The 23,902-nt window shown below is 35.2% G+C and overlaps 1 protein-coding gene and 1 long non-coding RNA gene across 9 annotated transcripts in view; one reads left to right on the plus strand and one right to left on the minus strand.

Annotated features, from left to right (window-relative positions):
* Nucleotides 1-23,902, plus strand: part of CWF19L2 (CWF19 like cell cycle control factor 2) — a 165,813-nt gene that overhangs the window by 97,981 nt on the left and 43,930 nt on the right. For 6 of the 7 annotated variants that reach the window (XR_012132510.1, XM_073239326.1, XM_073239328.1 and 3 more), the window contains exons 13-18: nucleotides 5,103-5,315; nucleotides 8,361-8,477; nucleotides 13,459-13,614; nucleotides 15,348-15,428; nucleotides 20,011-20,112; nucleotides 22,881-23,010. Coding sequence is in view for 6 of the 7 variants with exons in the window: in XM_073239326.1 (XP_073095427.1) it covers nucleotides 5,103-5,315; nucleotides 8,361-8,477; nucleotides 13,459-13,614; nucleotides 15,348-15,428; nucleotides 20,011-20,112; nucleotides 22,881-23,010 (799 nt within the window). In the remaining variant the exon portion in view is untranslated. Of the gene's footprint in view, nucleotides 1-5,102; nucleotides 5,316-8,360; nucleotides 8,478-13,458; nucleotides 13,615-15,347; nucleotides 15,429-20,010; nucleotides 20,113-22,880; nucleotides 23,020-23,902 lie in introns of all 7 variants that reach the window. The other variant, XM_073239327.1, reaches the window with a different exon arrangement.
* Nucleotides 9,329-22,937, minus strand: LOC140849978 (uncharacterized). 2 transcript variants are annotated; one of them, XR_012132512.1, is made up of 4 exons: nucleotides 22,814-22,937; nucleotides 18,668-18,747; nucleotides 10,486-11,261; nucleotides 9,329-9,728 (listed from the first exon to the last, which is right to left on the minus strand). It is a non-coding gene; the product is annotated as an uncharacterized lncRNA (long non-coding RNA). The 2 variants fall into 2 exon arrangements; XR_012132511.1 differs by lacking the exon at nucleotides 9,329-9,728 and having other exon boundaries at nucleotides 9,956-11,261.

Consider the following 23,902-nt stretch of genomic DNA (forward strand, 5'->3'; position numbering starts at 1 on the left):
TATATACTTTCCTCTTAAGACTGCTTTTGCTGCATCCCACAGAAGTTGGGGCTTTGTGTTATTGCTGTCATTTGTTTCCATATATTGCTGGATCTCCATTTTAATTTGGTCATTGATCCATTGATTATTTAGGGGCATGTTGTTAAGCCTCCATGTGTTTGTGAGCCTTTTTGCTTTCTTTGTACAATTTAATTCTAGTTTTATACCTTTGTGGTCTGAAACGTTGGTTGGTAGGATTTCAATCTTTTGGAATTTACTGAGGTTCTTTTTGTGCCTAGTATGTGGTCTATTCTGGAGAATGTTCCATATGCACTTGAGAAGAATGTGTATCCTGTTGCTTTTGGATGTAGAGTTCTATAGATGTCTATTAGGTCCATCTGTTCTAGCGTGTTGTTCAGTGCCTCTATGTCCTTACTTATTTTCTCTCTTGGATCTGTCCTTTGGGGTGAGTGGTGTGTTAAAGTCTCCCAAAATGAATGCATTGCATTCTGTTTCCTCCTTTAATTCTGTTAGTATTTGTTTCACATACATTGGTGCACCTGTATTGGGTGCATATATGTTTATAATGGTTATATCCTCTTGTTGGACTGAGCCCTTTATCTTTATGTAATGTCCTTCTTTATCTCTTGTTACTTTCTTTGTTTTGAAGTCTATTTTGTCTGATACTAGTACTGCAACACCTGCTTTTTTCTCTCTGTTGTTTGCATGAAATATCTTTCTCCAACCCTTGACTTTTAATCTGTGCATGTCTTTAGGTTTGAGGTGAGTCTCTTGTAAGCAGCATATAGATGGGTCTTGCTTTTTTATCCATTGTGTTACTTTGTGTCTTTTCATTGGTGCATTCAGTCCATTTACATTTAGGGTGATTATTGAAAGATATGTACTTATTGCCATTGCAGGCTTTAGATTTGTGGTTCCCAAAGGTTCAAGGTTAGCTTGTTTACTACCTTACTGTCTGACCTCACTTGCTTATTGAGCTGTTATAAACACAGTCTGATGATTATTTCTTTCCCTCCTTTTTCCTCCTCCTCCATTCTTCATATGTTGGGTGTTTTGCTCTGTGCTCTTTTTAGGAGTGCTCCCATCTAGAGCAGTCCCTGTAGGATGCCCTGTAGAGGTGGTTTGTAGGAGGCAAATTCCCTCAACTTCTGCTTGTCTGGGAATTGTTTAATCCCTCATTCATATTTAAATGATAATCGTACTGGATACAGTATCCTTGGTTCAAAGCCCTTCTGTTTCATTGCATTAAATATATCATTCCATTCTCTTCTGGCCTGTAAAGTTTCTGTTGAGAAGTCTGGTGATAGCCTGATGGGTTTTCCTTTGTAGGTGACCTTTTTACTCTCTCTGGCTGCATTTAATACTCTGTCCCTGTCCTTGATCTTTGCCATTTTAATTATTATGTGTCTTGATGTTGACCTCTTTGGATCCCATCTCTCGGGAGTTCTGTGTGCCTCCATAGTCTGAGCAACTATTTCCTCCCCCAGTTTGGGGAAGTTCTGAGCAATTATTTCTTCAAAGACACTTTCTATCCCTTTTTCTCTCTCTTCTTCCTCTGGTACCCCTATAATGCAGATATTGTTCCTTTTGGATTGGTCACACAGTTCTTTTAATATTGTTTCATTCCTGGAGATCCTTTCATCTCTCTCTGCATCAGCTTCTATGCATTCCTGTTCTATGGTTTCTATTCCATCAATGGCCTCTTGCATCTTTTCCATTCTGCTTATCAATCCTTGCAGAGTTTGTTTCACTTCTGTAATCTCCCTCTGGACGTCTGTAATGTCCCTCCGGACTTCATCCCTTAGCTCTTGCATATTTCTCTGCAGCTCTGTCAGCATGTTTATGATTTTTATTTTGAATTCTTTTTCAGGGAGACTGGCTAGGTCTGTCTCTACAGATCCTTTCTCAGGTGTTGTTTGAACTCTATTGGATTGGACTAAATTTTTTTGCCTTTTCATGGTGATAGTGGTGACTGTAGGCAGGTTGTGGGTGTGTCAGCTTGGAGAAGAAAGTCCTTTCATGCTTGCTGGGTGCTTTGCCCTTCTCCGCTGCCTGTGACGGTTACTCACTCTCCTGGAGCAGCCACCGGGTTTTTCCCCTAACCTGCTGTGGGTGTGGTGTCCGTCAGAGCAGCGCGGAGCCCCGTGGGGAGTGACAGGGACGCCAGGTGCGCTCCTCCATGCTAGTGGTGACCCTGCCGGCAGCTGTGTGGCTGCAGCAGCCTTTGGGTCTGGCACGGGTGACTGTGCATTGGGCTGTGATTCCTGTCAGCTCCTGGGAGTGCGCCTGCTCCCTCTGGCTCCACTGCCGGTGTGTGCAGGGCTTTTCCGCACAGGCTTGTACCGGGCTCTGGTTTCACTGCCGCCGGTGTGCATTAGCTGCGCCCAGGGTGTTCGGTCACGCCGCTGCGGGCTAGACCTGTGGTGCACGGATCTGCTCTTGGTTCCTTCTAGCACTTCCGCCCCCGGTGCGTGCTCCTGCTCTCCTGCTACTGGGCCCGTGTGTCGGGGTCTGCGCCAGTTGGAGGAATGTCTGGCAGGCTGCCTAGTCCTGTGAGGGGCTTCAGAGCTGCACTGCATCCGTTTAGGGCACCTAGGTTTCCCCGGTATTCCCAGCTACTGGGACAACTTCATCCAGCTATGGAGTCCCTGTATCTTTAAGACTTGCAGAAAGCACTCGCTTTTCTTTTGTCTCAGGGGTGCCAGTTGTGGGTACCTGCCCACAGATTTTGCTTTTCCGTTTCTCTAATATCCAGCACCCTGTGCACCTTGTGTCTGCGTTCCGGGTGCGGATTTCTAGAGCTGGTTGTTTAGCAGTCCTTGGCTTTCACTCCCTCCCCATTCTGACTCCTTTCTTCTTGCCGGGTTTTGGGGTGGGGGAGCATTCTGGTCCTGCCTGGCTGCGGCTTGTATCTTACCCCCTTCGTGTGATGCTGAGTTCTCGCAGATGTACATGTATCCTGGCTGTTGTACTGCATCCACTGGTGTCTCTTTTAGGAATAGTTGTATTTATTGTTTTGGGGAGGAGATTTCCTCTGAACTACTCACGCCGCAATCTTCCCATGATGTGTTACTACTACTATTTTTACCTGGTTCTATCAGTGACATTTTAGAAATTTTCTTCTGCTCACATTGCTTTATTTTCTCTTCTTTTTCTAGTTTCTTAAGGTGGAAGTTGACATCTTTAAATCGAGGCCTTTCTTGTTTTCTAATATGAATGTTTTAGTGCTATCATTGTCTAAGTACTCTATTAGCAACATTCCACACATTTTCATATTTTGTATTTTCATTCCCATTTAAAATTCATTCCAGATATCTTTTATTTTTTATTTTGTTGATTTATGGGTTATTTGGAAGGGTGCTATTTAATTTCCAAATACTTGGCAATTTCCAAATATATTTGTTGGGGTTTCTAATTTAATTCCATTATGTTCAGTGCACTTACTTTAAGTTAGTTGAATCCTTTAAATTTATTGAAACTCGTATTGTGGCTGAGAATGTCATCTATCTTAGTAAATGTTCTCTGTGCATTGAGAAGAAGTATTCTGCTGATGTTGGATAGAATTTCTGTCAATGTCAGGTCAAATTGGTTAATAGTTTGTTCAAATCTTCTGTATATCTATTGATTTCCTACTTGTTCTGTCAATTAGTGAGAGAGTGGCGTTTAAATCTCTGACTTCAATTGTGGGTTTGTCTATTTCTCCTACAGTTCTCACGTTTTTGCTTCATATATTTTGAAACTCTCTTAGGTGCATATACTTTAGGTTTGTTATGTCCTTTTGATGGTATGACTCTTTATCATTATGAAATGATCACCTTTATCCATCATTCACTTTGTTTTGAAGTCTACTTTCTCTGACTTGAATACAGCCACTCTAGCTTTCTTCAAATCTTTTAAAAATGTTTGATAGTATCCAGACATCTTGTTAATTGCATTAAAGTTGATGATAAAAAGTTTTCTTTTTGATGTTTAGTACTAAGTTAACAAGATGATGAGCAATTACAATACGGTGCGGTTGTCACAAGAGTAATGGGAGTACTGCAGGGGGAGGAACTTAGAGGACTGGGGAAGGCCTTTTCACAGAGGTGACTACTAAATCCAATCCTCACTCTGATCCATTAGTAGGAGTAGAATGGCAAAACTGGCCAGAGCAATGTGTGCAGAGCCTGAAGGTAACAGTACTTTTGGGGACTGAAAATAGGGTGGCTTGAGCATAGAGCTTAGCTGAGGTGTGATCAGATGTGACTGGATAGTTCACCAGTGCCACATCACAAAGTGATTTGTAATAATAATGTGGCTCACATTTAAAAGTCCTTATTGTGTGTTAGGCATGTGTTGTAAGGATTAAGTGAGATAACCCTCTGAGATAGATAATGTTGTTACAATCATAGTAAAATGAGAAAATAAAGCAATGAGAGAGCACACAGAGAGTAAATGACTTGTCCACGGTCATGTGCATGAGAGAGAATTCTGCCTCGGCCATCACGTGACCATGGCCATTCTGAAGATGGAGCCCAAGCCTTTGACCACCATGCCTTTCTGTGTCTGATTCAGTAGGCCACCCCGGAGTTTGGCTTCCATCCTGTTCTCAGTGTAGAGCTCTTTGAGGATTATTAAGCAGGTACATAAGTGAAATAAGTAAAGAAGAATTTATGTTTTAGAAGCATCACCGTGGCTATAGTTGATGTTGAAGGAGGTGTGGAGAAGGTGCCAGGAGATATAGTTGAAAAATATTATATGTCCTATATGGAGTGTGTGCTAATTTTAAAGTGAAAGTAGTTCTTAACCTCTCTGTGATTCAGTTTCTTCATCTACTAAATGGAAATGATAACGGTCCCATCGTAAGAGTATATATATAAAACAATCAAGTCACATAGAATTGCATTTAGTAAATACTAAGTGGACTTTTGTGGTGATAGTGATGGTTGGTGATGATGATAATGATAGATTGACCCTTGAAAGTCAAGTTTAAATTCTAATCATGTTTTTTTCTTTTCTTTTTTTAAAATGTAAGAGTTTTATCACTGAACTCACAGATATGCTACAATACAATAAAATCTTAACTACTACTTCTCCCCACTACTGTTGTTTTGGTTTTTCAGTTTATGGGAAAAACAGATGGAGACTATTGTACTCTGGATGACATGTTTGTCTCCAAAGCAGCTGAGAGGGAACGTGTTGGTGAAGAGGAAGAGAATCAGAGGAAAAAAGCTATTGCTGAACACCAGAGTCTTGTTGCGCAAATGGAAAAATGTCTGTACTGTTTTGACAGCTCTCAATTTCCCAAACACCTTATTGTTGCAATAGGTGTTAAGGTAAGAAATATTTATTGCCTTAAGAAAACAATTTAGTTGTATATGCAGATTTGCCTCTTTCTTCATGCTCTTGCAGGATTCTAAGAAAATCCATCTTCTCTTACTTTGTTTCAAAATTTTTCTTTTCTAAGTTCTTCTGATTCTTAGAATCTTCTTTAGAGCAAATATAAATTTTAAATGAAATGAAATTCACATTTTGTGTGATCCGACTCTTTAGAAAGGCAACATGGGTAGTGCTTAAGGGCCCTGGCTTTGTAACCAGACCACCTAGATTCAAATTCTGGCTCTGCCATTTACCAGCTGTGTGACTTTATTTTTATGATTGGCGTTTGATTCTCAGTATTGAATTAACTTGAGAGATACTCAGTGTAAAGTAGCTTCTGCTTCTTCCTTTACTTTCTCATAGAACCCATTTGTTTCTTCATAGAATATCTCATAATTTTTTTGTATTTTTTTATTGAAATATAGTTGCTACATTGGTTTCAGGTGTACAACATAGTGATTTGACAATTATGTACATTACTAAATGCTCACCACGATAAGTGTAATTACCATCTGTCAATAAAGATAATACAATATTATTGACTATATTCCCTGTGCTGTACTTTCATTCCCATAACTAATTTGTTTTATAATTGGAGGTTTGTACCTCTTTATCCCTTTCAGCTATTCTGACCAACTTCCACCTTCCTCCCCATGGCAACCACCAGTCTGTTCTCTGTGTTTATGAGTCTATGTCAGTTTTGTTTATTCATTTGTTTTGTTTTTACGATTCTGTATATAAGTGAAATTATATGGTGTTTGTCTTTGTCTGGTTTATTTCACTTAACATAATACCCTCTATGTCCATCCTTGTTGTCACAAGTGGCATGATTTTATTCATTTTTTATGACTGAGTAGTATTTGTTTTATGTATGTACTGCATCTTCCTTATCCTTTCATCTGTTGATGGACACTTGGATTGCTTCCATATCTTGGCTTTTGTAAATAATGCTACAGTAAACATAGGGGTGCGTATATCTTTGAATCAATGATTCTGTTTTCTGTAGATAAATTCCCAGACATGGAATGGATGGGTCATATAGTATTCTATTTTTGGTTTTTTTGAGAAACTTTAATACTGCCTTCCATAGTGGTTACATCTATTTATATTTACATCAACAGTGGGAATTATGTCATAATTTGAAGATTATTGTATTTTGTTTTATTGTTTATTGAGTCTCTCCCTCAATAGTCTGTAAGTTCCATGAGGACATAGATAACTTTTACTTATTGTATAACAAGCATGTATATTCACAGTCATTTATTTCAATAAATATCAATAATCACTTATTTAATAGCATTAATAATATTCACTTATTTCAATAAATATTTGGTGATTTAATTCTTTTATGAAGTAAATACTTATTGTGTATTTGATATATACCAGAACCTAATTAGTCACTGGGGAAAAGTAGGGACTCAGATATATTTGTGGAGCTTATATTCTAGTGAAATAGGGCAGAAAATAAAATAAATTCCCCTGATTTAAGCAAGCGTTCATTGTCATGAAGCAAATAAAGTGAGGAAATGGTATAAAATGGTGGGAGAATTTTTGAGAAAGTGGTCTAAAAGACCTCTCTGAGGAGGTATTTTAGTAAAGATGTGAAAGGTGAGAAGGAGCAAGCAATATGGAGATATGCATGAACAGTGGTTCAGGAAGGGACATCAGTGAGTGAAAAGCCTTGAGGAGGAAATGAGCTTGGCATTCATGGAGCAGAAAAGAAACCCAGTGTAGCCAGAGTGGGTTGAATGAGAAAAGCGATAGGAGAGGAAGCTGAGTGAACGCTAGTTTCAGAAACTAATAGTTGGGGGATTATACATATTCATATTTATTTATCTGCTGTGTATACACACTTACACATACACACACACTCCTGTGTATCCAAAGAAGTGGCACTGGCTTTTCCATTCCAACTCTCGTCTTTAATATCTTTAGATTTTTACGATAGTTTATCAATTTGGATTTTTGTTTCTTTAACCAAGTTTATTTCCTTACCCTTCTTCTTTCTTTTCCTCCACACTTTATCAAAAAGGTAAATGTAGAAATTCCATTCAAAATTTAATCAATTAAGAAAAATTAACTAGTTGTTTGTATTTTTCTCAATTCTTTTCCAGTCCTTTACATAAACATTTACATTTTTTGTAATTATGACATGTAAAAGTATTTCATTCCTCTTCAGGCTGATCCCTACCTTTAAAAAATATAAGAGTAAATGAAAGTGACATTTAAATCTTTCCTATAATACTTTAGGAGAAGTTTGGGTTTTTTAAATGACTTCATTTTCCTTAGTGCACTGAAGACAGGCTGGGCCCAGGAAGGCACAGAGATATTAAGTGTGCTTACTATCTTTTGCTAGGCTTCTTCTTTATAAGCCCCTTTGCCGAGCATTATTCTCCTCATGAATACTTTTTACTATATACATACTAATTTCCTTTTTTTTTTTTAAAGGAAGTTTGTGTGTAATGGAAAAATAGCACCAGCTTGTAGGTTATACATGTATGTAAATAAGTAGAACTTAACCAGATAAGTAAAGCCATGCTGAAGTCATTTCCCTTCTCTCTTAGTTGGATTATTTCTCTTTTCTCAGCCAAGGAGAGAAGGCAGGCCTGACTGATAGGCATTGGTTAGACTTCTCTACCATTACCTGGCCATTTATTTTTTTTTATTCTTGCAAAAATTATTCTGTTACTAGGGCTTTGAAAACGTAGTTTTCTCATGTCAAGGATAAAGTTTCATTGATTATGCTCTTGGGTAAGCTTAATCTTCGATGTATAACAGTTAAAACAGACTTGTGGCATGAATTTTCAGTTTATTAAAAGCAATTTCATTGCTTTTAAAATATTTTTAAACTTAAATATCTTAGAAAATGGCAAAATAAAATATATTGCTTATAAACAGGTATCATTATTGAATATTAGACATGTTTGCCTATTAGTGGTTCATTTGCCACAACTGAGAATAAATAGCAATAACATTTCACCCTTGCAATTTTTTTCCCATAGGTATATTTATGTTTACCTAACTTCCGATCTCTTACTGAAGGGCACTGCCTGATAGTTCCTTTGCAGCACCATAGAGCAGCTACCTTATTGGATGAAGACATCTGGGAGGAAATTCAGGTCAGCATGATAATGCTCATTATCATTGTAATGCTTATGAGCCATCTTTGCAAACTATTGTCATAAATTTCCATAGGTTTAATACCTTCATCCAGTGATTTTACTTTATGAACGTAAACACCTATATACATTTCCATAGTTGTGTATGGTGTATATGTTATGTTCTCACCACTCACTACCGTTTTATTATCCTTATGTAATCCCTGTTTTGAAAGCTTTAAGAAAAAAAATATTTTATTGAGATTATATATTAGTTTCAGGTATATAGCTGAAAGCTTTTGTCTACTAAATAAACTGTGACAAAATAATTATTTTTTTAAAAATTGTGAAATTTCTAGTCTTTGCATGAGGTAATCATTCTGACCACAGTAAGCTAATACATTACAACCAAAGGAAAGATAACTTTTAGACGATTAAATATAAATTTTGGAAATCAGAGGTTTATATTCAGCAAATGCCATATTTTCCTATAATGGAATTGGCCTTTGCTGCTGTGATTTTGTTAACACCTTTAATTTCTACATTTTCTCTTCATAACCTGGCCCAGCTTTTGGATTCAGGGACTTTTTTTGTGGCTGGTTCTTCAAGAAATTGAAAGGTACAACATGGCTGAAGTTGCTGCTGAATTATTTTAAGACTTTATAATAACCAAAAAAGAAAGAATATTCTTGTTTTTTTAATGCCTGACAGTTGAATAGAGATTACAGGGACCCTCAGCTAGAAAATGTAAAAATTGTAAGACTTCAAAAGAGAAAACAGTCGTCTTTGCATATTCTAGCAAAGATGCCAAAAGATGAGATATTTTGACTGAATTTCATGAAATTCCATCTGTTGCTTCCCATAGTCTTTAAGTTGGTGCTGTGAAAGGTAAAGGGCAGACTGTTATAATGCTTCTATGGCCAAGCAAGGGTAAGAATGTGGACAAATATATTTAATGTGAAAATTTGTTTGTTTTTTTGAGTAGTCAATGCCAGTGCAGGAAATAAAGTGTAAAGTATTCAAATTTGGTTTTCAGAATTATTTTGGAACTTTTCTGGAATGTCTTTTAAAAAAAAGTCTGTATATGCAGAACTTTTTAACTTTGAGCAAAATACAGTGCCAAAAAGATTTTAAGTAATATGGGAATCTAGTCTGTGTGTTTTATGTTTTTGTAAGAAATTAAGCTACTTGATGAAAAGCACTGAGGTGGATGAAGAAGAAATTTATTTAGTTCAGCTGATACTGAGCCCATGAATATGAATAATCCACGTGCTGTAAGAAACATAGAGATAAAATCATTCATTCATTCTGTCCAAAGGTATGGTATATTGTAGTAAAGGTTGCATTATAGTTCAACAGATTTTTTTAATCAAGATGCATTATGGAAAATTAAATGAGGGAGGAAAAGACATTGTTTTATGCAAAAAATGACATTATAGGTCTTTTTTTATGTGATTAAAGAAAAAATTGTTAGAAGTTGTAGATTACTGTAATAGCTTTTTTAAAGAAATGTAGTTTTTAGATTTTTGTCTTACTTTCAAATATGTACAAAAACTCAATTACGACCTGGTGAATATATTCTTATGATCATTCACCTCTTTTAGAGAATATATATAAAAAAGATTTGATTTAGAAAACAGTATTGTTTCAAATTGTTTTTATCACCATCTTCTATTAACATTTGAATTTAATTTTAGATTTTATATTTAATAGAAAATGCAAAAATAAGTTTCAGCAAAACATATGGGAATAATCACAAATTTCAAGGGAATAAAATCCAAGTTTTTAGTTTTTTTAAATATATAGTAAACCTTGGTCCTCTTTCAATTCTTTTAAGTTTGACAAATATACTTGATATCTATTATATGCAGGCACTATAGGTCCATTTAAAAAATATCCCAAATTAGTGATGCAGTGCCGTGTAGGGGTCACTGAGGCCTACCCACAGAAGTGTCACTGTGAAGTGACATGATGGGGCCATCTCCTTGGGAAACTGCTGGTGCTGACCTATTCTTACATCATCACTTACTTAGTACTTTTGAGTTTTCATTTATAATCCATGACGTCTTGAGTCTGTCTTCTTCACTGTTGTCCAGATAGAATCTAGAACAGTCATTCAGCAGCTAAGCCAGGGGAGGATTGTAGACACATGTTCAGTAAGGCAGTTTCTGGTATAATTTTTGGATTATCTAATTTTCTGTTACTGTTCTTGCTGCTGTTTTTATTCACTTTAACCTTCTTCAAAAAAGTTTGGTTAGCAAATATGTATTTCCATTCCAGCAATGATTTTCCTTTTTCTAGTATATGAAATTATCTCCTCTCCACAGAACTAGATAATAACATAAATAACAATTAAGTGAAAATATTCATAAAAAATTAAAATTCTTAAACGTAGTAACAGTTAACAAAATAGAGACAATCCAGAAAACTATGTTATAAAATCCAATTTTTTGTATACTTTCCCATTTTTAATTTGTGTTTTAATTGTCTTGTGTGTGTGATACTAGGCATGTGAAGGTAACTTTCTGGGACATGCAGTTGAATAGAGGGAAAAATAGAGTTAACTATTTTCACTTTCTGGTTGACCAGCAGCTTCACACATATTCCTGATGTCAGTGAATTGCCCATCTTAGTATTCTTCATTGCTGTTGCACACAAAACCTAACTCACAGTACCTTGAGGCAGCAAAAGTTAACTTCTTACATTCTAGTCCAGTGTGGGCTGGGCACATCAGCTCCAAGCGTGATCCAGGCACCAGGCTTCTTCCATGGCAGGCTCTGTGGTAGAATTCTCCTGTTTGAGCCCCTTGAATGGAGGAAAATGAATATGAAAGGGCACATTACTTCTTGACTGCTTCAACATACAATGACATGTTGTTTCTACATACATTCCATTACCCAGGAGCATGGCCCCACCTAAGTGAGGCTGTGAAACTTAAGTCTTCTTGTTTGCCCTGGAAGAGGAAAATGAGAGTTTGGTGAACATAGCCTTTTTTGGAGAAGATTTTTGCAGAATATCTGCAGAAATCATATTAGGGACATGGCAACTATAACATTTGAATGATCAGTTTTACCATATAGTTTTTATACCAGTATTTATATTTCACTATTTTTTATCATCATTTAGCCTCAGTTGTGTGTTCACTGTCTTCATTAATGTCATCTTACAAAGTATGGTATCAAAATCAGAAGAATTTTTAAAAGGTGAAACAATCATCAGTAATTATCTATAATGATTTATCTAACAATCATCTATAATGAGATTATAGGTGGAATGTCTGCAACCTCTAGCCAAGACTTTGAAAATTCAATGTTGATGGAGGTTATGCTGAACTTATATATAGCTGTGGTCAGAAATGAAAATGCATCCCATATCTGTTGTTTACTAGGTATCTTTTTAGTTCACCTCAAATTTAAAATTATTTGATTTATCCCCTTTTTTTCCTGCTTGCTTTTATCTTATACAAAATGGGTGAAAAACAGGAAAGTGATGAATGATCAATAATAAGTGATCAATGGAGGCCTAATAGAAGCCCAGAGTTCCCATCTCTTACCTAGCAACAATAAGTAGCCTTTCCCTTTTCTGGAGAAAGTCAGCAGAGGCTGAGTGGAGAACTGAACATCTATCTCCACATGGCAGTTACTAGGCAGGGCCTTAATCATAACCTGGTTGAATCTCCAGGGAATTATGCTAAGTGAAAAATGCCAGTCCCAGAAGATTATGTGATTCTGTTCATAGAACATTCTTGAAATGACAAAGTTAAAAAAAATGGAAAACAGATTGGTGGTTACCAAGGGTTAGAAAGAGGTGGGTAAGAGTGTATATGACTATAAAAGGACAACCGGAGGGATCCTCAGAGCGTTTGGATTGCTCTATATCTTGACTGTATCAGTGTTAATATCTTGGCTGTGTAACTGCACTGTGGTTTTATAAGATGTTACCATGGGGGGAAACTGGGTTAAGGGTACGTGGGATCTCTCTTTATTATCTCTACAATGTGATCTATAATCATAATTTAAAAATTTAATTGAAATTTTAAGCAGTTATAAATCAAGCCAATAAATCTAAATAAAAAAGTTTCATCTTCCTACTTAGACAAATATACTTGCACAACACTCTACAAGCCTAAGTTTGAATTTAGAATCCTCAAATCACTTGGATGTCTGTCCACACATGATAGTGTAAGTAGAGCTGACTTTTGGCTTCCAGTCTGCAGCCTTGCTTCCCCTTCTTCTAACCCCTGGCTTTATATCCTGTCTTGCAAGGGGTGTCCTGTGAATACATGTGAACATCTCTGGACCACATGTCTAAGCTCCATCCAGCCAAGCTCTGCAAACAGTTGTCCCTCAGTCCTAAGAGTGTGAAATAAGAAAATAAGTACATAAATAGTTTTTGAAAAATACCTCAAAAAAAAGAATTTTTTTAACAATGCTGAGCTCTTTGAGAAAAGAAAACAGTCTTTTCAATTTTTAGTATATTTGGCTTTTATATACTTGGTAGGACTGAATTATATATGAAAATAGGGGGCTGCTTGAATATACAAGGTTATAAGTGAAAGTTCAGTAAACACATAAGGGAACCAGCAAATGGAGAGCTGGTGAGCACAGGGAAACAACTAGAAGTGAATTCTGCTTGTCTTACTGAATTTAAGCATACCAACCTACTCAGAGTACCTTTTTTTGGCTTATGGATGATTTTACTGTCAGTTCTGCATATTTTACCACCTCAAATTTGATTTTATGTCTCCCTTCTCTCATTTTAGTTTACTTGAACCATTTCCAATGTATACATAAAACTGTGCAGAGTGAGTCTCAGCTTAAAAAAAAATGTTGCTTAAATATGAGAAATAATGTAGTAGATTTAGAAAGTAAACTAATTATAAGGTAACATTACAGAGTTCAGATATTAAATACTTTGTTTTTTATTTTAAGGGGATTTATTTTACTTTTTATTGTTTTCGTATTTTGAATCTCCTTAAAACAACCCAATTTCCTTGCTTCAGATGTTCAGAAAAGCATTGGTAAAGATGTTTGAAGATAAAGGATTGGACTGCATCTTTTTAGAAACCAATATGAGCATGAAGAAACAGTATCATATGGTTTATGAATGCATTCCTCTCCCAAAGGAAGTGGGTGATATGGCTCCCATCTATTTTAAGGTATTTATAGTCTTTACATGAATATTTTTTGCTATAGCACTGTCTCATGGACACAGTTATTTTTTTTTCTTGTATTTTTCTCCTATATATTTAAATCTAATTTTATATCATAAAATGAATAAAGAACAAAAAAATTCAGCTGTATAAATTTTTCTAGAAAGAAATTTGGATTTTGACCTTTAAAAAGCATGCTTACTTATAAGTATGAATATACTATCAAATGATAATTTAATTAGTATTTTAATTTCTCACTTCTCAAATGAAAAATCAGGGTTTTACCTTGAAGTACTTTGAAGTCAAAATCATAGTCATAATTCTAGAAAAACTTACCACAGTTGCATACAAACATTACAAATTATAACTGTTGTGACAGGTTATTTCTGTTTCAGTATTTAATGCCTTATCAGACTATTTGTGAAAAGAAACTAATATGAAACCTTGACATAATTTTTGGACATGTAATAAATGACTTGAGTTCTTAATTGTCATTGTAATATTCAAGGAGCTTTTACTAACTAGCATGCATTTGATGCTGACCTGAACACAGTATAATTTATAGAGTAATACAATGTGAATGTAGAACCATATTTGAAAGAGTAACATATTCAGTGAAAAAATACAGTAATGTTTTGTGAGGTGGTGTAGGAAGACTTCATATACAATGTTTAGACAGTATAGGTCAGTGAAGTTTATTAATATGAACTCTAAATTAATTTTAATAAAAAGGATTATAAACTTGATAAGATTAATGAGATGGTGAAAATCTACTTTCTCTGTAGAAATTTCTAAAAATAATCTGGTCATTTGATTTGAAGAATTAATGTTATTAAATATAGGAGGATAAATCAGATAATCCTAAAACCATGACAGTCTTACATAAAAATCAGTTGAGAAAGAGAGTATACTTCTTTTCATTGTTTTTTTGGCACTTCCTCAGTAGTCTTAGGTGATTGTTTAGGCATTGAAGTACATGGCACAATGTAGAGGAGCCACTGTTTTTCTGTTACTGTTGGGGGACAGAAATGTCATCTCTTAGCAGAATCATGTATCACTTTTCTAAAGTAAAGCTTTTGTATGATCATTACAGATGCATTTATTTGATTTGGCTTCAGTTTTATGTTGAATGTGTTGCATGCTAATATCGACAGAAGCAAACCATTCCTTTTAAATAGGGAATAGCAGCATATGTGATGTATTTAAATTGTGCTTATTTGAGTATTAATTTCATTTTTAAAATCTGCTTCATTAATGATGATTACAAAATGAAATAACCTATTTTTTTTTATAAAATAGTTCTCTACCATAAATACTGGTCATACTGCTTAGCTTAGTAAGCCTTATATTACCATTTCTGTGTATTTTTTTTTCCTGTATTTTTACTTGGTTAAATAACCAGAAGTAGTTCAAATACTTGGTTGACAGATGGTATAAAAATTACTCTTTATATTATAGAAAACAGCAGTAAAACTAAATGAAATTTTGAGTAGATTCCTTGAGTAAGGAATTTGTGAACTCTCATGTTCACAAATTATGATCACTATTAAATTGCTTTATCTTATTAAGGATTGTTTTTAAATACTTTAAAAAAATCAAGTTCCTGTATTAAATAACAGAAATTAAAGCCTTAATCCATTCAGAATAATGACCTACCATGTATAATCAATTAATTAATGGTATTTATGTTATATTTGCTTACATAATTATTTTTTCATTAACAAATGTCTATTTCTTAGAAAGCCATAATGGAATCTGATGAAGAATGGTCTATGAACAAGAAATTGATTGATCTCTCTTCAAAAGATATCAGAAAGTCTGTAAGTATCATTTTTTCAAGTATAAGAAATTACCCCAGTGTTCAGAATCTTCATTAATTTTCATGTCCCATTTGAGAAAGAGACCATTTGGCTGAGTGACTAAAGGTGAAGTAACTAATTTTACAAATAAAGAAATTATTTTCATCAAGTCTGGTCTAGCAAATGCTTATTCATTCAAATGCTTATTTGAATGCTTATTCCTGACCCATCCCTCTGCCATCGTAGTGCCCATAGCTGGCTATGACAGCCATCAGACTGCCACAGGGGCTACGTGGGACAGGTGGTGAGAGGGGCCTTCTTGTTATTGGAATTACAATAAGAGACATTTTTCTAGAGGCTTACATTTGAATTTGTACCTTTTTTTTCTTTATACATTCTTTTGTATTTCCTAAACCATGTTTCATAGTTTAATGAAATGCCCATTTATTTTAGATAAAATTTACACATAAGTTGAGTACTTTTTCTAATGACCTCACTCTTCTAGAAATACAAATTAAATGGACTAGAGATATAATAAACTGTGGATTCCTTTTTGTTTCTCTATTCAAAAAGTAATTTATACTGCATATTTATCAAATGCCTGCTGTTTACCAGGCACTATTCTAGTATTTTTTATACAGTGAAACAAAACAGAGAGGACCTTATATAACTTCTAGTCTAGCACAGGGTTTGGGAACTCCAGCCTGTGTGCGAAGTCCGACCTGCTGTCTGCTAATGTAAACAAAGTTTTATTGAAACACAGGCACACCCATGTATTTGTGTATTGTTTTTGTCAGCTTTCTTGCTACAAGGGCAGAGTTGAGAATTTTAACCGAGACTGTATGATCTGCAAAGCCCAAAAAATTTCATTTAAATAAAACTTTTTTTTTTTTTTTTTAGTTTGCTGACCCTTATTCTGGTAGCTGGCACTAGATTATTTCTCTCCCATTTCTTTGGAAAGCCAGACTCCTGATACATGTGACTGAAAGAATTCTCTATTACATTTATTATCTCCCAAGGGATTGAAATTTCATTGTATTATTGGAGATAGTTTTAATTCAAGGGTAAAGCATTTCCTATAACCTTATTTTCTTGCTTGCAGGTGAATTGAGCCAGACATATATTTAAAAAAAAAACCAAAACCAAAAAAAACTTCATAAATGTTCTGTTTACATCCATCTTTCATGAGCCTATCTAATGTACCCACATCTTTAGTGACTGAGTTTTCACTTCTCATAATTTCCAACACCATTAAGTACTCTTTTAGAACATGATTTTAAAGACAGTTGAAAATATTTCAAAGTAGAAGTTTTAGAAGAAAGGTATTATTCTCCATTTGTTATACTGTATGTGCAGTTTTCTTACCAGTAAACCACCTAGTACCTATTGTAAGTTGTTTTTTAAAACCCGGATAAGTACTCAAATTGAGTACTGGGAAGGTTTTAACATTTGACTTAACGAATATGGAAAATAAAAACAGATACAGATTGTTGTTGGAATGGTAAGCATTTCAAAGATAGCAACAATTACCTTCTCTAAGTTACCACATAGTGTTAGATCTGAGATTCACGGCAGATGGGGAATGAGCCAGATGACCTACTGAGGGCCTTCTTAGCTGTAGGATTTACTAAGTATTTGGAGAACTTGAGTATAAGAGTAATTCCAGAGGAGGTCATTTTTAGGTTAGCAAGCTTTCCAGTGTCTTTAAAATGATAAAATTGTCTCTGAGCATGAAGTGAACAATCTTGAGTCATTATTTTTCAACATTATTTTTATTATAAAGAACTCATTATACTTCTTTTAAGCTCTATATCTTTGGTAGTTTCAGAAAGTATTTTACCTGCTTCATTGGGGGTGGAGTAATTTTTTTCCCCCAGTAGATCCTTGGTTTTTAGTAGAGATTCACATGCTTGTAATCATTCAGATTCTTTGTTGATTTCTTTATTTATATTTGTTTTTCTCTATAAGTATAAGCATCTCTTTTTGTGACCATTTTATTTACTTTCTTTGGGTTTTTTGCTTTCTTTGCAGTGTAGTCTTACAAGGGAAATAATGCTGAATGTTCCTTGAAGAGGAATTGCATGATTTGAAATAACTTGTCAAGAAAAGTGGTCTCTTTCCACAAGGCTATTTTATTGAGATTTCATATAAATTCCCCCCAACTTTTAAGTGTTGTGATTTTTAAGTTTAATTTTGTGGTAACTATAGTTGGAAAACATCTAACATATTTAGGGACTGATTTTTAAAACTAAGTAAAGTCTGTTTCAAGGAAAATTTGTGACCTTCAAACCCAAAGACAGTTACAGGAAGTTCAGAAGTAACATCTGGAATATTAAAAGGGGAAAAATCAGATGCTGTTGTTTTTCCACCATCAGTAAATTTTTTTTGCTGTAATTCTGTCAGTGCTTTTCATAACTCATACCAGAGTTCCAACTTCTTTTCCCTCTGGCTGGTCAAGGCAGGAAAAGAAAAGTGCTAAACATGTCTGTACTTTGCAACTAGAGCCTTTGCAGTGCCTGCTAACAACTCTTGGAGAAAGACAGGAGCCTGTAGCTTCTGCAGCCTCCAGCACCAGAACTGATGAGAAGCTTGTAGCAGCAGCTGCTCTTTGCGTAAAAAAGGTAGTGAGTTCCCTGAGCCACCTTGGCAGTTACGCCAGAGTCAGTTGAGAATTGGTATGTATATTAGTTTCCTATTGCTGCTGTAATAAATTACCATGAATTTAGGGATTTAAAACAACAGTTTTATTATCTGTAGTTCTGGAAGCTACACTGTGATGGGTTTCACTGGGCTGCAGTCAGGGTGTTAGCAGGCCTGCACTCCTTTCGGAGACTCTAGCAGGCAGTACATTCCTTTGCCTTTTCCAGTTTTCAGAAGCCACCGCTGCACTCCAACTCGTGGTCATTTTCTTCATCTTCAAAGTCAATAGTGCAGGATCTTTCACTCTTTCTCTGACTCTTAACCTTTTTGTCTTGCCTTATAAGTACCCTTATGATTACAGTGGGTCCACCTGCATAAACTAGAATAATCTCCCCATTTCAGGGTCCTAACTTCACTGCATTTGCGAGTCCCTTTTGCCATACAAGATAATATATTCATGGCAAACAGGCCATTATTTTGCCAAGTACCATATGACACAAACCAAAGGCAAGGGCGCCGCCATCGCAGTTGCTTCCTCAAGTTCTCTCTCCCTTGAAGTGTGTCCTTTAGTTCCATAATGTTGTTTTAGCCATTCAGATTTATGTTTGATACGTACTTACCTGCTTCAGATAGCAAAGGTATTCTAATGAAGCCTTCCATCTTTTTTTCTTTGACCTCCTGGGTTGCACAAAGCACTATCCTTTGGGAGACAGAAATGAAAGTAATGTTTGAGTGATCTCTGTGCCAAGCATTGGGCGGTGCACTTTATGTGCATTTTCCTATTTAATCCTCACAGCAAAACCTCTGAGCTCTTTGTATTTGTCATGAGACTCAGAGATGTTAAATAACTTGCTTAAGGTTACAGTTAAAAGAATCAGAGCTGCAATTAGAGACTATCTGTGTCTTGATAATAATGTGAAAATATAAAAAAATACAAAGCCACAAAACAGCTCTCCATTTCTCTACATTCTACTATTTTGTAAACTGATTTTTTTTACTTATGCTTTTCCTATAGCATGGTCAATTCTTTATAAGCCCTAATTTTAATTGCCTTATATTATTTCAAGATGCTCACTCTGTTTTCTCCATACCACACTCTTTTCAAGTCATGCCTTCTTGAAGACATAATGAAATACATACTGTTTAGTAGAAATATGTGATTTAGTGCTAGAATGAGTAAATGCTATCTGAATAAGGGGATGAGAGAGAGGAAATATTACTGTAAGTGGACCCACTTGGATAATTTCTCATGACAGAATTGGGGCTGGTGGAAAAACTCGGAAGGACCAAAATCTATGTAAATGATGAAGCAAGAAATTATGTCCATTTCCAACCAAGATAAAGTTAAAAATACTTTGTGTGCATAATGTGTTCTATGTGTGTGTGTATGTGTAGAAAAAGGGAGGGAAGAAAAGATAATAGTTAATCCTGGAAATATTTTGAAATGAGGTCATTACAACAAACTATTGCTGTACCCATCTCACCAGTTAATAAGAAATTATGTCTGTTCATGTTTAATTTAACTATGGTAAACAAATAGTAAAATTTCAGGGATACTTTAAAAAAAGCTCTAAGTATATGGCTAGGCCCTTCTATTCTGCATTGTGAGGAAAATACAAGAAAGAATTTCCTTATTCTCTATTTGAATAGTCTAAGAAAAATTATTCTGTTATATTTCATATATATATTAAAAAGCACCTATTCTTTCCTGTTTTCTCCAAAGACAGGGAAATAATTGGTTTTGATTATAATTACTGGATGTTAGGAAGATCTGTCTGGCTGAAAGTCTATTCAATGAAATACTTAACTGAGAAAATTAGGTCATTGCTTAAGAACCTGTAGAATTGGAAATTCATTGTATATGTTTGTCTTGAAGTATGCTTAATTCCTGTCATGTCAGGAAGAGGGATTAAGCATAACTTTCTGATTTCATGCTATATTTATGTGTGGTTTGATTATTTAGGTACCAAGAGGCTTACCTTACTTCTCTGTGGATTTTGGCGTCCAAGGTGGGTTTGCCCATGTTATTGAAGATCAACACAAATTCCCTCATTACTTTGGAAAGGTATGTGCACAGATTTAATAAAATTCTAGAGTTTAGCAATTTGGTAACACTTTTCTTTTGAAGGGAAATTAAAACTTTGGGCAGTATATTCTGGGAAGTTGGTGAGCATTGTTCCACCCACTTTTTAAAGGGAAAACCTAGAAACTATTAATGAAAATATCCCCAGCATATTTATAACAGTCAGGAATGTCACTTTGGAACCAAACATTTGTGGACAGTGTCAACAGTGACAATAGTGTTTTCCTGTCAAGTCAGCCAGCCTTGTGCTGAGAATGATAACTGCTAATACTTTTTGAAGCCTTACAATGAGCCAGTTTCTGTTCTGAGCGCTCATTTAATGCTCACAATAACTCTTGTTACGTAGATACTGTTAACTTCCATTTACAGATGAAGGAACTAAGCTACAGAGAGGTTATGTGACTTGCGTACTAATAAGTACTAATAAGTAACAGAACCAGGAGGGGTACATATGCTCATGGTTGAACTAGAGAACAAATCATCTCACCTCTTCATTTATCATTAAGGACTATATAGAGAGAAGAATATATGACTCATTTCACATAGGTAGTTTTTAGATAGATATTAAAGTGTAGGTCTTTTGATTGCTAGTAGGTTCTTTCCATTACTTTCTTCTAGGCATATAGTCCCTAAATATAAGATCTACTGAGTATCTGGGAAGTATGTATATTAGTAGTAGGGACTGGAATGAAATTAATGTAGACACTGAAGAAGTCAAAAGAAGTCTGGGCAATAATATCTCTAGAAGTGATCTTTTATAGGCTCAGGCCTTTCTGCTCATACAGTCTCTAAGTTAGAGGAGCCTTGATGGGCTTGCCCAGAGGTTCCTATTCTCCCTCTCCGCTTTCACCTCCTGTGGAAGACCACCTTCTGCAACAAACATTTCAAGAGGATTCTCACTTCCAGAGGTTTGGATTCAAAACCTTCATGCTGTTGCCCTCACCAAAGGCTCCAAATCATGCCCATCTATCTTTGAACGGTTGAGATAATATTACAGAAACTTTGATTGAGAAATTTTCAGAATATTTTATTCCAGAGTTAACTATAAAGAAATTTGTTTTAATTGTCCTGAAAAAATTATTTTGTTATTCAATAGAGCTTTATGACTGAAGGCTCAATCACTGGATTTTTTTTTAAACTTGATTCTAATGTAAACAAAGTAAAATATCCTTTTTTTTTAACTTGTGTAAACTTAATTGGGAGATTGCCCCCCTCCAAATATTATGCATGTCTTATGGTTCGAATGATCCTGTTTTAATGATAAAAGGAAAGCTTCTTCAGGATTGCACCACTGACCCATTTTGTCCAAAATTTGCTCTTCAAGGAAGTCTGTGAGCCCAAAAATTCCTTCAGCCTGCTTCCTAAGCAGTTGCTCAGAGAGCAAGAAGGGATAGTCTCTTTCCAGTGACAGCTGCATCTTTTAACAAAAATCAATCCTATATGGTAGATGGTAGATAAAACTTGATGTTTTATAGAGACAACTTGAGTTCAATTTATAAGCTAGATTTTCTGAACTACATTACTTTCTTGGGCTGGTGCCAGGTATCTCTTGCATTAAATCTAAATTTACCCCATTTCTCTTGATGTCTTCTACAAACTTTTGTCTCTGTTGGCTTCTTTATTTCCTTTCCCAGTGAAAGAGGTTCCCTTTTCCATGAAACTTTTCCTGATTTATCCAACAAATGTCATCTTTTTTGAGTCTCTATAGTCTGCTTTGGCATTTACCTTATTCTACTATATAAAACAATCCTTCCCATAGTTGGGTTATTATTCTGGCTCCCAGTAATGCTCCACATAATGTTATGAGCTCTCTGAAGACAGGCAGATATATGTTAATTATTTTTCTATCACCTTCAATATTTAGCACCTGCTTGTATGCAGTGGGCCCCCTTGGTGTAACTGTTACGATGAAGAACCTGTCTTAGATTATGTCCAAGATCTCACCACACAGTAGTGGAGAGCTCAACTGAATATGCAGAATTTGACCCTCAGTTGTGTGTTTTCTTGAATCACCATACTGACTTCCCTCTCAGCATTACACGTCTCCCGCATAACTTTCTGTGCATGGATACTCACAAGCCTAAATTTGATTAGCTTCTGTAGCTAACAGCACAGGAAGAGGATCATGAAGGAAATAACCTAGAATAATAAGCTGACAAAATCTATTCCTTTCAGAGCCTGGGAATGTGACTTTTCAAATAAAGGTGATTTATAATTTTTAGTTCTGGGTTTACTTGGATTAGTATTAAAATATGGTTTTGTTTCCTGAAAAAAAGATTCCCAGCTAATAGAAGAAACTTATAAAATATCCTGGGTAGCAGATAGAATGTTAGCCTGAGATTCAACTGCAGTTAAACAAAAAAGTTTGTAATTGCTACGTTAATTAACTTTTTCTTCAAACTGTTTATCAGAGCAGCTAATAAGGACTGAATTAGTTAAATTTCACTTTCTCTTCCTCCTCTTTGCTGTTGGCTATTAGGTGTGCTAACAAGCAACAAAATGGACAGATAGCTTGACAAGAGACACAGCCTCGACTCCCTAGAATTACAGGGCTTGCATAGTTAGGACTAACTGAAAACAATATTTTTTAAAATTTGAAACTGATATTTATGTAAAATTTGAATATCCTTATGGAGAACTGCTTAATGTTATGTTTAGTAGAGGAATAAACATAATTTCATACCTCTTTCATTCATTCATGTTTTCAGCATTTATACATCCGTGTTTCTGTTTTTCTCATTCTTTAAAAGGAAATCCTTGGTGGGATGCTGGATTTGGAACCCAGACTTTGGAGGAAAGGGATCCGAGAAAACTTTGAGGATCAGAGGAAGAAAGCACTGCAGTTTGCTCAGTGGTGGAAACCATTCGACTTCACCAAAAGTAAAAAATGTTGAGTCATACCTTTCATTTTCTATTTCCTCTGCTGATTCCTTTCAGTTTTATTTCCATTGCATCTAACTAAAAACTGACCTGCAGGTCATGGGGAAAGAGAGTCATGCTCTGTGTCTCTGGCAACTGTGCATCGTTAGATTCTGCTGTTTCCTTCCCCACCTGCTCCAGTGGACTTGGTTAGGAAACGGCTGTTCCTTTCTGTACCTGTGGCTTGGTGTTCTGAACTATTCAGTTAATATATAAACTTTTCTGAAGGCTTATTTAGGACACCTAGCAAATTATTTATTAGTTCAGAGGGAGGTGGGGCTGCTTCAAAATCAAGTCTATGGAGTGCCTTCTTTTGCATTTTTAAACTGAGTTGGAATATTCAGTAATAATTGAAATTTCTTTTCATAGCATTTTATAGATGAGCTCTTAATTTTCTACTAATAGCATATATATCACTGTTACTCATTTGATTAAAGGAAAAAGAATATCCCAAAAGTAATAAATAATTAAATGAAATATAACAAGTTCATGATTCGATCATTTTTCTTTCTCAATTTTTAAATAGTGTATTTGAATTTTGGTGATTTTAAATATAATTGCTTCAAATAATACAATTTGCTGTTGTTTGGATTTTGTATGAAAGTTAAAAATTTTAATCAGATCATCATTTGGAGCTGAACTTTGGCATTTTGTCATGAAATGTTGAATACCTAGAATCTGTGTCCTGTACTCTTAACACGTAACTCTACAGTTATTTTTAATAGCAGTATCTTATTATTTCTTTAGTATGTTAAGAAAGAAATGTTGATGTTGTATTTGTAATTTTAAAATTTCATGTACAACTTGAAGTTTAATGGTTTCAGTTTCTCAATATTTGCAAATTGCATTTAAG

This window comes from Manis javanica, chromosome 6 (genome assembly GCF_040802235.1).
Source record: "Manis javanica isolate MJ-LG chromosome 6, MJ_LKY, whole genome shotgun sequence".
Taxonomy (NCBI): domain Eukaryota; kingdom Metazoa; phylum Chordata; class Mammalia; order Pholidota; family Manidae; genus Manis; species Manis javanica.